This window comes from Haliaeetus leucocephalus, unplaced genomic scaffold (genome assembly GCF_000737465.1).
Source record: "Haliaeetus leucocephalus isolate CR32 unplaced genomic scaffold, Haliaeetus_leucocephalus-4.0 Scaffold140, whole genome shotgun sequence".
NCBI lineage: Eukaryota > Metazoa > Chordata > Aves > Accipitriformes > Accipitridae > Haliaeetus > Haliaeetus leucocephalus.
In genome coordinates, this window is record NW_010972576.1 from 13,114,890 (window position 1) to 13,128,757 (window position 13,868).

The following is a 13,868-nucleotide window of genomic DNA, read 5'->3' on the forward strand; positions in this document are numbered from 1 at the left end:
CGGCGTGGCCCCGCCCCACCGCGCATGCGCGGCGGGAGTAGCCGGAGGAAGCGAGCGGCTGGCCGCGGCGGCGGGCCGTTGGTGGTGGTCGCGGAGCGCTCCCCTCCCTCACGGCCGCCGCCATGGTGCTGGAGAGCCTGGCTCGCATCGTCAAGGTCCAGCTGCCCGCGTACCTCAAGCGCCTGCCGCTGCCCGAGAGCGTCGGCGGCTTCATCCGCCTCACGGGTAGGTGGGGGGAGCGAGGAGGGGGCCCGGCGGCCTGGACCCCCTTCCCGCCCCTCCGGCGCTCGCCGGCGGCGTGAGGGGCGCGGCGGGGCCGGGTCGGGCGCCGCGCTTCTGCCTGGGCTTCGGCACTATCCCCCGGGCCTCTCCCGTGTCGGGCTGCGACTTCCACTCCTCGCTCCAGGCATCGCTCGCTTTCTCCCGGCCGTGCTGAACAAGTTATCTGTTACAGAAGGGGGGGAACCCCAAACGTGAAGTCGCCGTTAAACCGTTTCAGCAGGGAAACTCTCCGACAAGACTCTTAAGATGCCCCGAGAGGTAAAACGTAGTGATAGAGTAAAACGCACCAGGCTCCTCGGCCCCTGCTCGTTTGCGCTGTACTTAAAATTCCTCTCTCTGCAAGTACCAGCAAGTCAGAGGCCGTGCATGTAAAGAAAACGCGATTTTAGCTGAAGGCCTAAAACACTGCTTCATCATTTGCTTAAAAGGTTAAAAAGAGCGTCTACACTGAGTAAAAAAAAATAATCTATTTCTGGGAGCCTGCTACATACACCAAGTTAGGGGGTTTTTTTATTTAACTATTTTTATAAGTATTTTTTGGGTGAGGGAGTGAAAATACTTATTCATTAATTATAGCTCTATCACAGACCGAGCAAGAAAGAAAACGAAATACTAGCAAATTCTGTGTTCAGTGCACTTTAGTGCTTAAATACTAGTAAATTCGTTAGATGTTCAGTGCGTTTCAGTGCTTTGCAAACTGGAGCTGTCTGAGCCCAGGCTCAGCTGTGATAATACAGCCAGAACCTCAAGTAGTGTTAAATGACAAGATTAGTTTGGTGATAATAAATAAGAGGAATGCTCTAACAGAAACGCTCTGGAAATAGAAAAAGTCTTCAAAGTGTAGAATCAACCTTATATGTTTATCTTGCAGCACTAAGGTATTTGGCTTTAATAATGCTGGAAAATGATTTAATTTAGAACAGGCATGATTTCTTTAAAACCAGGTTTGAGTACTTTTTTTTTCCAGTATGTTTAGGCTGCTTGTAAACTTCAAGTCCTGTTATCTTTCCCATGACATGGAAACCTATTTTAAATGAACAATTCTTCTTTTCCCACAACTACTCTCTTGTTTGAAAATGCTGTTAATTATTTTTACCGAATAGAGAAAATCAGTTGCTACAAAGTTGGGAGGAATGGGATACAATAAGCTACAGAACAACGAAGCTTCTCATATTCCTAGTATTTGGCAGTTTCCTACTTAAGTCATTGCCCTTTTAACCACAGGTTGTACTTAAATTTGTTAAGCTTAGTAATGCTTGAGTTTAATTTCTTCTTGCTTCACTTGTCCGAACATACATTTCTGTAATAGGATTATTTGCGCAGTCTCTGTATTTATTCATACTACATAGTAGTAATATAACTTATTCTGAAAACCTCTGGTCAGAATTCTTTTTTTTTTTTTTTAAATGAAACGATCAATGCGGGAGAACTGTTTTGCTGTCATGTTACTTACCTCAACAGTCAGCTAGACCAGACTAATAGCTGCTGTCGTGCTTGTATATCTTCCTCTCAGGGTGGATATGAATGAAAATGGAGAAGACAGCAAAACTGTACAAGGTGCTTAAAGTTATGGCATAGTGTAAACGCAACATGGTGAGTCTTTTCAAAAGGAAATCATAGGAAGCCACGTCCTAGGCACCTAAATTAAAAAATTATCCTCCCTTAGAGCTTAAAAGTTATTGAAAGTCATTGAAACCTCATTGCTCACTGAGGAGTCTTGTACTTATCTGCACTCAGAGCTGCTGTCAGTCTAAAGTTTCATCTGAGAAAACTGGATTTCTTCAGCAAGTGCAGCCTCTTCTATATTGTTGTTGTGATCTTAGTCTGTCCTGTCCTAAAGTCATAAGCCTGTAAGAGCAGGGGATTCCCAATTCTGGGAGTTATTTTGCAGCAGCAACTTACAGGATCATATCTGTTGAATTACTGTTAGTGAAAGACTATTAGACAATACAGAAGATTAGATTAATATTCTCTTTTTGTGTTTACTACTACAAATTACAGAGGAGCATATTCTTTGGCAAATGACGTCAAGCATTTTTCTTTGCTTCTTTTTGGAAAGTGGGAAAAAATACCGATCTTAAAACATTTAAAGTGCATTAGTATTTGTCCTTTGGTGGCATCTACTGAACTTAGTCAGGGACCAGCACTATAAAACACTTGCTAGCATAGACCTTGTTCACAAAGGCAGGCCAGAACCCACATCTGGAACAGTGCAGTCCTTTGCTCGTTGGCTCTTTTATTGCTTCTGTAAACCTGCATTAGCTTCCAGGCAGGTGCAGCTTTAGTTCCTGTAGTGCATCAACTGTAGAAACAACAGACCAAAAGGATAGGGAGGATCCTTTTGTGTAGGATATTGTATAGTGTGCTGATTAAAAATCTTGAGACAGCTGTTGTCTGTCGTGACCTCACCAAATCACAGTGGAAAACTGCTTGCTTGGAGAGAGGAAGACTGTTAACATCCAGTGCAAATCTCCTGAAGGTAAAAGCAATGAGGAAGGAAGGAAAGAATGTTTGACCTTGGGTTCGAAAGTGGATATCTAAATCGTCACGCTGCTGCAGCTCAGATGCCTCTTTCAGTTTCTTGTCATAGCTGCTTTACCCTTCCCTTCTCAAGTTTGCTGAAATGAACAGTGTTGTCTCATGCTGCCATTGCTTTTTATCCTGGTACATGTCATTACGATGGCATAGACATTTACCTCAAAATAGCATGTGGTCAGATTTTCAGGGTTTCTGTAACAATCTGGGTGTTAGACTTCTTTCCAGAGACTTGATACAGTCCTGTGTGGGCTGTCTTACACTTGGCCTACATGTTAAGAGGGACTTCAATGTAACAAGCTGCCAGGCAGGAAGAAAACAGTTTTGTGGATCATCTTTTACAGTACTGAGGGAAAGAAGGGTGATAACCATGATAACAGTCTTCAGAACCCATTTGAACCATGAATGTGTCATTTGCAAAGTGGCTTGCTAACCTACCCATAGCTTTGGCTTTTAATTTATTTAAAGTGTGCTGTGTCGCTAAAAGGACTGTCACCTCTCTACCTTCATAAGCTAACAGACATATTAAAGTGGTGCGTGGAGTCCTCTGTGTTTAGTTTGTGTAGCAACGTGAACACCTTTACGGCACCCAAGCAAACAACAGAAAACAGTTAGGATAGAACTTCTTATTAGTTCTGAAGAGCATGTAATTGAGTAAGTAATTTGAATTTGCATGAAGAATTTCATCAGTTTAGAGAATATACAATCACAGTTCCAATCTCCATTTTGACTGGTAGCTAATGCTTGTTAAAATTTTGGCTTGCAGTTGAGCTGTTACTGTAAGAAGTTGCTTTTGAGTCTGCATAGGATCATTTCCATAGAAATTAGCTAAAACATAAATCAAAGTAAAAGATATCAAAGGAGAAGTCGGTGAAAGACAAGCAGGGACCACTTGCTTTGATTTGACTCTCAGTGACTGGCCAGTCCCTTTCTGTTCACAGTGTATGTGTTTATTATTTTTGGGGGGGCTTGTTACTGTTGGACTAAATGTTAAGACAACCTCTCCTTGAAAATGTAACTGTGGCCTATGGTCTGTGGCCTCAGCTTCTTGGAATTCTCTGGGCATTCCTGTTTCAGTGATGTTCCTGATACTTTCCAGGACTTATCTTTGGGATTGATCTGTGTCTAACACAAGTCAAGTTTGAAGACTAACCTCTTCGATACTCTACTCTCCATTTTTGGCTCCAAAGACTGCCTCTTCCCATGCAGCAGAACTGATAAAGAATCTCCAGAATCAATGTAACTGCTGAATTCTGAGTTATCAGCTGTGAAAATAAACAGTCTTGTGACTTGCCTTACATCTGCTTCAGAAAGGTATGAATGGCTTCAAAAACACAGAGCAGCTTACAGTTGTAGGAAGATACCGCTGCATGAGTTTGAGTGAAGCTTTTCTCCCATCCCTGCCCACCCAATCCAAAGATCTGTGACTTCTTTACTTTGTGACAGTGTCTTGTCTCTCATGCCCTATAAGCATGGTCATGTTGACTTTGTGATCTAAAAGTATGAGCTTCTGGCAGTCTTTTGGCAATAACAAGCCAGTTTATGATTAGTATTCATATTGGTGTAATTGGAGGCTTTCCAGAGACTCCCAGATTAGAAATATGTAAAGAAATCATTGGCTAGTGAGGGCGAAACTCTTTATCGGAAGTTAGCATGATATAAATATTAAATAATAACCATGATACACAATATCCTTGTACTTCCTATTCCTGTTTGTTTCTAATTTCCTTTCTCAGAGAGTACAGCTATCATGTTCCTGTTTCGTTTGAATGAACCCAACTGGTTATGAGTCTCCCATAGTCATGACTACTGTTCTGATTTTGATGGCGTATCAGGGAGTTTCAAGCTGTATTGAGATGCCACTTGCTGTTTACATGCTGGTCTCCTTTAACGATGTTTAATTCTGATGCGAGACATTTCCTTTTTGTGTGTCAATCTTAGTCCAGTTGTATTCACACACTTGATAGGTGCCCTGCTTCTGGTTATGGTGCACCTGTTGGAATATCTGTTCTGTCTTGGAATTCAGAGTAGCTTTGTAGAGATCCACCTCTTTGCCAACAGTCAGGTTAAATACTCAATTTGGAAATTTTTTTCAGTGACCAAATATTTTTCCTCTCTTCTAAAGTACGTTCCAAGTCAGTCTTTCACATCAGGTCAGAAAGTGCACTTGGATTCCTATTGACGGAGCGTTCTGGAACAGTAATGATAGAAGAGACCAACAGGTACTGCTGTCCAGGAAGCTCAGTATTTTATGTAACTGAACATCTTTAAGTATCTCAGTATTAATTGTTATTATTTAGGGCTTACAGCATTTTGGGGGAACTAAGAAAAGAGTAACAGAGATTAGTCTATTGCAGTGACTCTTAGTCAATTATTGTGCACAGGGCTGCTGCAAGCGCAGGTGTGGAAAAACTACTGAAAGTTCTTGCAGTGCCTTCAGCATGTATACAGTTGTGGTGCATTCCCAGATAAAATGAAGTAAGTGTGGCTTTCACATCAAAGGCTGTAGAAAGCTCAAACAACATAAAACTAGTCCCACAAAGTATTTTCATTACATGGTGTACTTCCAGAAAATTGAAATTTTTAAGAAAATGCCACTGTGTTCTAACTGGTAAAGTATTAGCATGAATATGTGCTCTATTGTTACAAATAAAATCAAGCTATACAGAATAATGTAACTTCTGAGAAATACAACCTACCTAGCATCCTTAGCCTGCTCTATTGTATTTCCTTTCTTGTACATCTTAATCTCAAAAACCAAACTATGTTCTGATCCTAAATAATTTAAAAGAGGAACTTGATTACAGTGTCTTGTCTTACAAAGTGCTTGTGCAGCTATTTGTGCTCCAGCTCATTACACTTCTTTGTTTCTCATTTGAAAACATTTTTAAACTCTTTTCCATTTCTGTATAAGTGTTTAGATTCAATGTATTCTCCAGAAATTTAGAAAAATGCTCTCTCCTTTATTTCACCATGGTACTTAAATTACACTGGAGTATTGTTACAGCATGTTTTGCTGCAAAAGTGGATACACCTTCAATCTATATAGATCTTATGCCAGGTGCTGATGAATTTCTTAAAAAGTCCAGTAAGTCTTTCTCTCACCAGTATGTCTAGAAGATTTACAATGATGTAGCAAGGCAGCTAAGTCTGCAGAGGATACTTGAATCTCTTACCTGTACTTAAAAGAAGTTCCTCAGCTTGGTAAAAAACAATTTTCTGTGGCTTGACTTATCTGATCTCAGGACTCTTTCTTTCTCTGTGTATTGTGGAAACTGGTTGCAGATCACTGAGCAAACAGAGCTCTGAAAAATAAACCAAAAAAGATTGGTGAAAGTTTTGCTAGTGCTTATCTAATAATCTGTATAATTTCTACCAAAACTTTCTAACAAAACTTGGAACAAATAAAATGAGGAAAACTTCAAGAAGCTAAAAATCTGAAATAAGCAATTAAAAATTGAATTATAAAACATACTGAATAGTTCTTCATATACAGAATGTTAAGATACTGGCACTGAATATACTTACTGCATGTAATCACACCCAGTTTGCTGGCACACAGTGCTGGTTTACCTTGGGTGAGCAGTACTCCTGTAATTTTTAGGGTTCCTCATTTCAGTACGTCTTTTATTTGGTTTGGATTTATTCTCTTCCATTGAGTCATCTTCTAGAGCTTTAAAATTAAACTTCAGATGAAATTCTAGGAGTCAAATTTTTACCTTGGCTACAGTAAAACCCAGGTTCTTAATCTGGGTCTGTCTTCTTAAGACTTCCCCACAGAGTCTTGTTTGCCCTCAGAGCCTTGCTGACTGAGCAACCCTATTCCCTACCCTAAGCCTACGTCATTTGAGAGTAGCTGATGCTGCACCATACTGAAGTGGTGTCAAAAGCCAATCTAAATTCCACCTGTCTTTAGTTTCAGAATGGCTGCGGTTATTGCCTTTCCTGGGTGTGCTGGCCTTGCTCGGTTACCTCGCTGTTCGTCCATTCCTCCCCAAGAAGAAACAGCAAAAGGATAGCTTGATTAACCTCAAGATCCAGAAGGAAAATCCAAAAGTAGTGAATGAAATAAACATTGAAGATCTGTGCCTCACTAAAGCTTACTGCAGGTGTTGGCGTTCTAAGACGGTAAGACACTGTGCTACTGTAGGATTAGAGATTGAAACTTGCATGTTTTTATCAGTGCTTTGGTGATGAATTTGCTATATGTTGCCCAGTTGCTTTTCTCTGGAGGTGGAACATGGTTTTGGTTTTTGAGACTGGCACAGTTCTTATTTTTCTCCACTGTAAACCTATCTGCATGCAGAAAGAAGCAGTAGAAACATGTAAGAAACACAGTAGGGTTTTTTCTAGAAACAGTTAGAGAGTGACCACCTGTGAGTAGATTAAAACCAAGCAAGCCTTGTTTAATATTTGGAAATACATTGTAACTAATTAGAAGATAAACTACTCTATTTTGCAAAAACAATGCTTAGAAAGTTGTTCATAGTAGGGTGAAAGTATGGCTGGACCTGTGTTGGTGAGGGAGAGCATATCCCCATCTGGTCCTGAGCAGCCAGTAGATGACTGGTCTGGATAGTCTGTATACCCCAAATCAACTAGATGTACTTGAGTATTTTTCATCTACCCTCTATTTCTTTTGAATGTCCTGACTGCACGCTGGTTTTGTCCTCTCTGGACCAAATGCTTTCCTGTTCTAACAAAAAAAATCTGCCCTGGACCTAAGAAACTGCCTCAACTATTCTTGCTTCAGGCTAATCACTTCAGCAAAGTATCTCAGCTTTCCTTAAAACAGTATTTTCTGGTTGCAAATGATTAAATCTATTAAGAGCACTTTTACTAGTTCTACAGTAAACCTTAAACTATTTATGGCTGCTCTGCTTGTTGTTCTTTCATAGAAAAGGCTTTGTCCCTGACTTTGTGTCTAAGAACAGCTAGTTTAGGACCTTAAAAACTTAAGTTACCTGTTAGCAGTGGGTTGTTTTTTCCATTAGTAACGTGTCCTGTGTCTCATAGGAGACAGGGAGTTTGATGTTGAAACGGGACATACTAGGAGGAACTAGCAACATCATCAAAGTGCTCTTGGCATAGGAAGAAGTATAAAAATCACCATGCAATTGCTGTACAGAGTTACACTAATTCCTCATGTATGTTTTCTTCCAGTTCCCCGTCTGTGATGGCTCCCACAATAAGCACAATGAATTAACAGGAGATAATGTAGGTCCACTAATACTCAAGAAGAAAGAAGTATAGCAGATGCTTAATCCACTAGATCATGATTGATAAAAAGTCTTTTTATACTGTTGTAGTTGCAAGGGACAGCATTTTATTATGTGATTGGTATGATTTAGTCTAATGATTGCTGTAGATTTCTTTCTTTTTGGAATAAACTGCATTTAGACAGTGCTAAATCTGTCACTGTTTTAATACTTTATTCTGAGAAGAATTATGTCTGCTTTGTAAAACTGTAAAGTAACTATCTCTGTAAATAAGTCATTTATTTCAACAATAAAATGACTTCCTACAATTAAGCCTCTTTCGTATGAACATGCAGTTATAAAACTGGCACTATTTCCAAGTGACAGACGTGTACCTTTCTGTTGATTTTGTTCTGCTGAGAAGCCATGTTTTATTCTGCTTTTCAGGAACAAATTTAAGTGCACTTAAGTGGGAGGAAAAGATACTAAATTCATCCTTTGTGAATATACGTAAGCGTCCCACTGAGGGCAGGCAGCATAGTGATGTTAAGTTATGCTAGGTGAAGGTCTGGCCTGTGTCTAAGTGGACAGTTTGTTAGTCTCATGCAAAGCAGCCCAGCTCAGACAAACCCCGCACAGCTGGAAAGTCTCATACAGCATTCTAGGTGGAGTGCTGCAGTTCTAAATCATATAAACTAAACTTGAGCAGGTCAGTCACTAACATTATCCCTTTATTTTGGGCCCCTGTGTTGATCATTCATAAGCTCTTGTAAGAGAAGCACAAATTTGCTTCTTGCAAGTTCATTTGTACTGTAGTGGGGACTTCCATGGGAGGAATTGGTTAAATGACAGAACTGAGAAAGCAGAGCTGAGCTGTATTCTTGGCTTGTTACCCATTCAGAATGATTATTTGGGCAAGTCAGAACCTTGCTGTGGTATGGCTTAATTTCAGATGCAGGTAAATAATTGCTACTTATCTAACTGCTAGACTTCTAATGAATTCTTCTAAAGTGCTTTATTCTCCAATGAAAGACTGTATTCATCAATGTAAAAATAAAAATTTGTTCCATGCTATGACTTTAGACAATTGTACTAAGGCACATTTCAACTGTTCCTTGACAGCATTTCATTTGACCCATTGTTAGGCAGGTGGGAAGCCCCAGCATGGTGTGCCATTGTCAAACTTGATCATCACAGTGCTGAAACAGAACTGCTGACTTGCTTTCTCACTTAATGACTCTCGCAGCAGCAGCAGTGCAACTAAGGTGGATCAGTCCTCCTGCATTTGTAACAGTTGTAGTTCTAGGTACCTAAACCTCTTGCCTTGTGGTGAAAGATGGCAGATTAGGATGTGATTGTAAGTTAGTTAAATACCTGCTTCTACAAAGTGCGTAGTAGAACCATGGTACAATCTGTAATGTTTAAATGCTTCATGGTGGCCTTACCTTAATGGATGAGCAAATCCTAAATGTTGTATTAGAATATAACATTTATAGTAGAGGAAAATGCATAATGCTATTAAGTGTCTCATACTCAGTCTTCACTTATGGATGTGTTGTATTGAACACCAAGCCCCAATTCTTGGATTCAGTGAAGAAACTACTATGTGAAATGCAAAAGCCTGCCTTTAGATTTATTTTTTTTCCAGGCTTTAAAATCCACAGCCTGTTGTAGCAGGCTGCTGTTATATACAAGTCTGTATGTGCTTCCAGCTTTTATCAGGATACTTTTGCATTCAAATAGTTTGATTTCCTCCAAAGTCTGAGAAGTAAACTACGTACATCAATCCTGTTCTCACGTCCGTTGCTCTATTCAGACAAACCATGTTAGAGTAAGTAATACAGCAAAATTGGTTTTGTTTCTCCCACAAAGCTCCTCTAAAAGGAGAATGACAGTGTAAGGTTTAAACTCGTGACTCGATCTCTAGCATGGCTTCATCATGTAATTAATTTTTTCTCCCTGCTTGCAGTTAGATGAGATTGCTGCTAAACTATCTACAAGTGTGGCTATGGAACAAACAGGTGGGGTTTTATTTGTTTTTGGTTATGTCTGTAGGGGAATGGAACACTTTGGTAATATGGGCCTGCAGTAGCAGCACTCAGTCACAGTTCCTTTGTAAAAAGGACATTTTAGTAATTTCCACAAGATAGTGATAAAATGAAGATCACAAGCAAGATAAATGACCATTTTCTTGCATTTCAAAATCTATCAAGGTAATACTGTCTCTCATGGCCACAGAATTTTCTATAGAAAACTGCAAAGAACTTACTAATCAGTTCAAATTATCTATCTAAAGTTTATAGCCAAGAACTGAAGTGTCTGCAGAGCCCTGTGTCTCACCAGCGATTGAGAGAGTTGAACCAATTACCTGCTAGGATGTGCTTGGTCATGTCTTGCTCCTGGATGGCTTTTATCCCTTTGTGTGGAGCCTCTGGGTTAGGTTAGAAATTTGTCCTGGCTGCTAATAAAGATCAGGACTGAGGCAGTCTTCACAGTCTTGATGCAAAATCAGGGGAAGCTGAACTTGGCATGTCATGATATGGCTTTTTGCTCTACAAGAACAGTAATGTTTACCTTTCTTTTGATTATGAATTTGAACAATAGTTATGATAGACCACAAATAAACCTGTAAAACAGATGTGTTTAGAGAAAGATGACTGACTTGTGGCAACTACTAGACAAAGTAAATGTCATTGAAGTGCAGTTGGCACAAAATTTGATCTCTTGCACACCGTTTATTTAAAAAGCACAATGCAAAACCTGTATCATTCATTGTTTTGTGGCTGTATTACACCATGAGTGTTTCATGGTTAATTTTAGACTTCAGTCTAAATTCCCTAAAATGCTCAGTTTGGCTAAAAAAGAGAGAGAAAGCAGTGATTATAATTGCATTATCACTGCAGCCCCTGGCCTGTGCGACTTCCTCCTTCCAGATGGCCAATTTCTGTCTTTTCCCATATGCTGCCTGCTGCTGGCCCCCAGAAACACGCTGTGCTGTCAGACCCTTCTGCTGCAGAGGTTCTTGTGAACCTTCTAGAACGGCACACATATGCCGTGCTCAGTACTCTCCCACATTATGCCTATGATTATGTCTCATGACAGCAGGACTCCTCTGGTTATAGTTTACTGCACATTATGCTATAATTTTATTTCCTGCAAATAAGAGACTGGCATGGCATAAAGATTTTATTGGCTTGAATTTATGCATTATTCATGAGTGATTTCATGGCATTTGTTAAAAGGGAGATGGTCTTAAATGTCATGACTTCACCCACACAAACTCTGATAAAAAGTGAAATCATATCTCAAAGTTAACTGCTATTTAAAATCAGCTGAAATTGTCATGATACTTATTAAAACCAGTCTCCTAGGTTCTTAGCCCTGATATAACATGTCTTTTCATGGCAAGATGCAAGTGTTTTGTTCCTTTCTGGAAGGCAAGGAGAGGAGGATTATAAAGCATTAATGCTTTTCATTTTAGATCTGCAGGTCTATGTAATAGCTTCAACCTGATTCTTTTTGAAGATTTAATAAAAGCTGGGGGAAAGGGGTCTTGTGAGAAACATCCAGATATGGTGGTGAGGAAAGGAAAATTGATTCAATTTCATTTAGATTAGTGAACAAGATGACACTTTATTGGTATAGAGCTATTCAGGCACTTAGAATGGTGGGAGTGATGTAGTGAATAAATTGAGAGTGTACTGAGGTTAAGGGAACATGATAAATCCAATTTATGAGATGCTGTTATGATGGTGAGCAAGTACTGGAGGCTATCATGAACAAGGGCTGTTTGTCAGAGGTTTGCTTGCATACTTAAGGTTGTGTTCAAATTTAAAGGGCTATAATCCTTAACATGTCACACTTCTGATATTGAAGAGACTCCAAATTCAGCATAGCGATCCCTCCCTGCAGGAGGATTCTACTTATAAAACTTTATGAAAAAGTGCACTATATAAAGCTTCTACTCCTGTAAGTTTTACTCAAGTAGAATTATTGTACAGACAGTCACTGATGAACTGAACACCATATTCCTTCATCTTATCAATTAAGTTTATAGACGTTACAGTTTCCAAGTATAATAACCTCCTGTTAAAACTACCCCTGCTTAAGTAACAGAGTACCCCCGTGAGCCCTGCAAAGTAGGCAGAACAGGCGCAGAAGTCAATGGCTGACGCAATAACCACCAAGCACAGCACCCTAACCATTCATCAGTGTGCAGTTCGAAAGCATCTCCCTTTGTGGTCAAGGTACAAACACGAACTGAACTAAAGATTGTACATTCCCCAAAGAAGCGGAGAGAACAGCAGTGTGTATAGTAAGAAAAATGTCAATGTGTTTGACAACTGTTAAGGGAAAACTTACCAAAGAATTTCCTGGAATTTTTATCACTGTGCTGGAATTGAATTGCAGGCTATGAACCTTAAATATTTCTCAGGAAGCTTTCTTTTTGGCTTGGAGAGGAAGGCACGTACAAAGGCATACATACTGAGCTGTAATTAATCTGTATACAGAGGCATACGCTTTTGACACTCTGCAAATAATACAGTTTCAGACAGTTTTCTTTTAAAAGTATTCTTGTGTTGCATATTAAAAGTGTAAAAGCTAAATTCTTACTTATGCCAAAAACATCTAAACACATCAAATATATTCTATACAGTATCCTGTAAAATGAGTTCAGTGAAATATAGTGTAGAAATCTGCAGCGAGGTGTTGTCCGCCTCAGTTATAGGCACTAACACCCTTAGTAAAAAATAACAAAACTTCCAGTTTCTGAGGGATGCTGTACTGGCTCCGTGCTTCAGAATGGAGCTGGGAATGACCTCCTTGGAGCTAGTTACTTGTACAAAACATATAGAGCAAGAAAGATTTGCTGATATCTGTCAATACTAAACCCTAACTGATACTAAAGCTAAAGGCAAGAGCAGGATTTTGATCAACAGAGGAGGTTTACTCCTGGCTTTAGGACAGTCAAGGAGAAGAGAAAGGAAACTCTTCTGGGAATGGGAAAATCAAATGTGAACTATATTGCAACTGACTGTGCAGGAGGCATCTATATTAAATAAAATGAAGAAAACCACCTTTGAGCTTTTTGCTCCCCCTGGTGAAATGTTTGGGCAAGATATTTGACATGAGTGTTGCCAGTCATTACTGCAATCCACAGCCACACACATCTTGCATTTCTGGAAAGACCCACAGGATCTGTGGGTACATGCTGAGGGTGTTAGCGCTGTGTCCTAAACACTGCTTCCTCGTGACACCTGCCTTCACACAGCAGCCTTTCTGAAGGTAGGTGAGAATGAGGCTCCTTTTGCTTTTTACCATCCCTCTCAGCACTGCATTCTCAAGGCTATTCATTTAAAGTATATTAGTTTTCTGCATCGGTCAGAGGTAAAAAATGCCCTGGAAAATGTGGGAGGCCTCCACTCTCCACAGTCAATCCAGCCAGTCACCTCTTGGAAAAATGAGCACTAACTGGCTATATTTTTAGCAACTACCTCGTTTTCTTTGCTGCAGTTATCCGAATGCAGATGTGAGAAGGACCTGATCATGGCATTTTCTCAGCCAGATGAGTATTAACTTAGGACAAAGCAACAGGAGATCCCAGCTGAGCCACAAATCTTGATTTGAGAAGAGGTCTGCTGCTATTGCCAAGTTCCCCAAAAGGAGCTGAGGAAGAAAGGGACAACTCATTGCCACCTTGGCCTTGCTGTGTCAGCACCCCCCCCCCCCCCCAGAAGAGCCCTCCCCTCCGTCCCACAGTGGCCAGCACGAGACCATAGCCGCTCTCAGTGGCCAAAGAGCTGGCTTTCCTTCCCTTGACGTCATGTTGTGCAAAGGCTGAGGTACACACAT

The 13,868-nt window shown here is 40.2% G+C and overlaps 1 protein-coding gene across 5 annotated transcripts in view; it reads left to right on the forward strand.

Annotated features, from left to right (window-relative positions):
- Positions 1 to 47: 47 nt before the first annotated feature.
- Positions 48 to 13,868, forward strand: part of CISD2 (CDGSH iron sulfur domain 2) — a 34,450-nt gene continuing 20,629 nt past the window's right edge. The window contains exons 1-4 of one of the 5 annotated variants that reach the window (XR_775547.1): positions 199 to 225; positions 455 to 540; positions 1,796 to 4,131; positions 6,734 to 6,820. Coding sequence is in view for 3 of the 5 variants with exons in the window: in XM_010586203.1 (XP_010584505.1) it covers positions 123 to 225; positions 6,734 to 6,945; positions 7,981 to 8,070 (405 nt within the window). In the remaining 2 variants the exon portion in view is untranslated. Of the gene's footprint in view, positions 226 to 304; positions 541 to 1,795; positions 4,132 to 6,733; positions 6,946 to 7,980; positions 8,399 to 13,529; positions 13,725 to 13,868 lie in introns of those variants that run through there. The other 4 variants (XM_010586205.1, XM_010586203.1, XR_775546.1 and 1 more) reach the window with 4 other exon arrangements.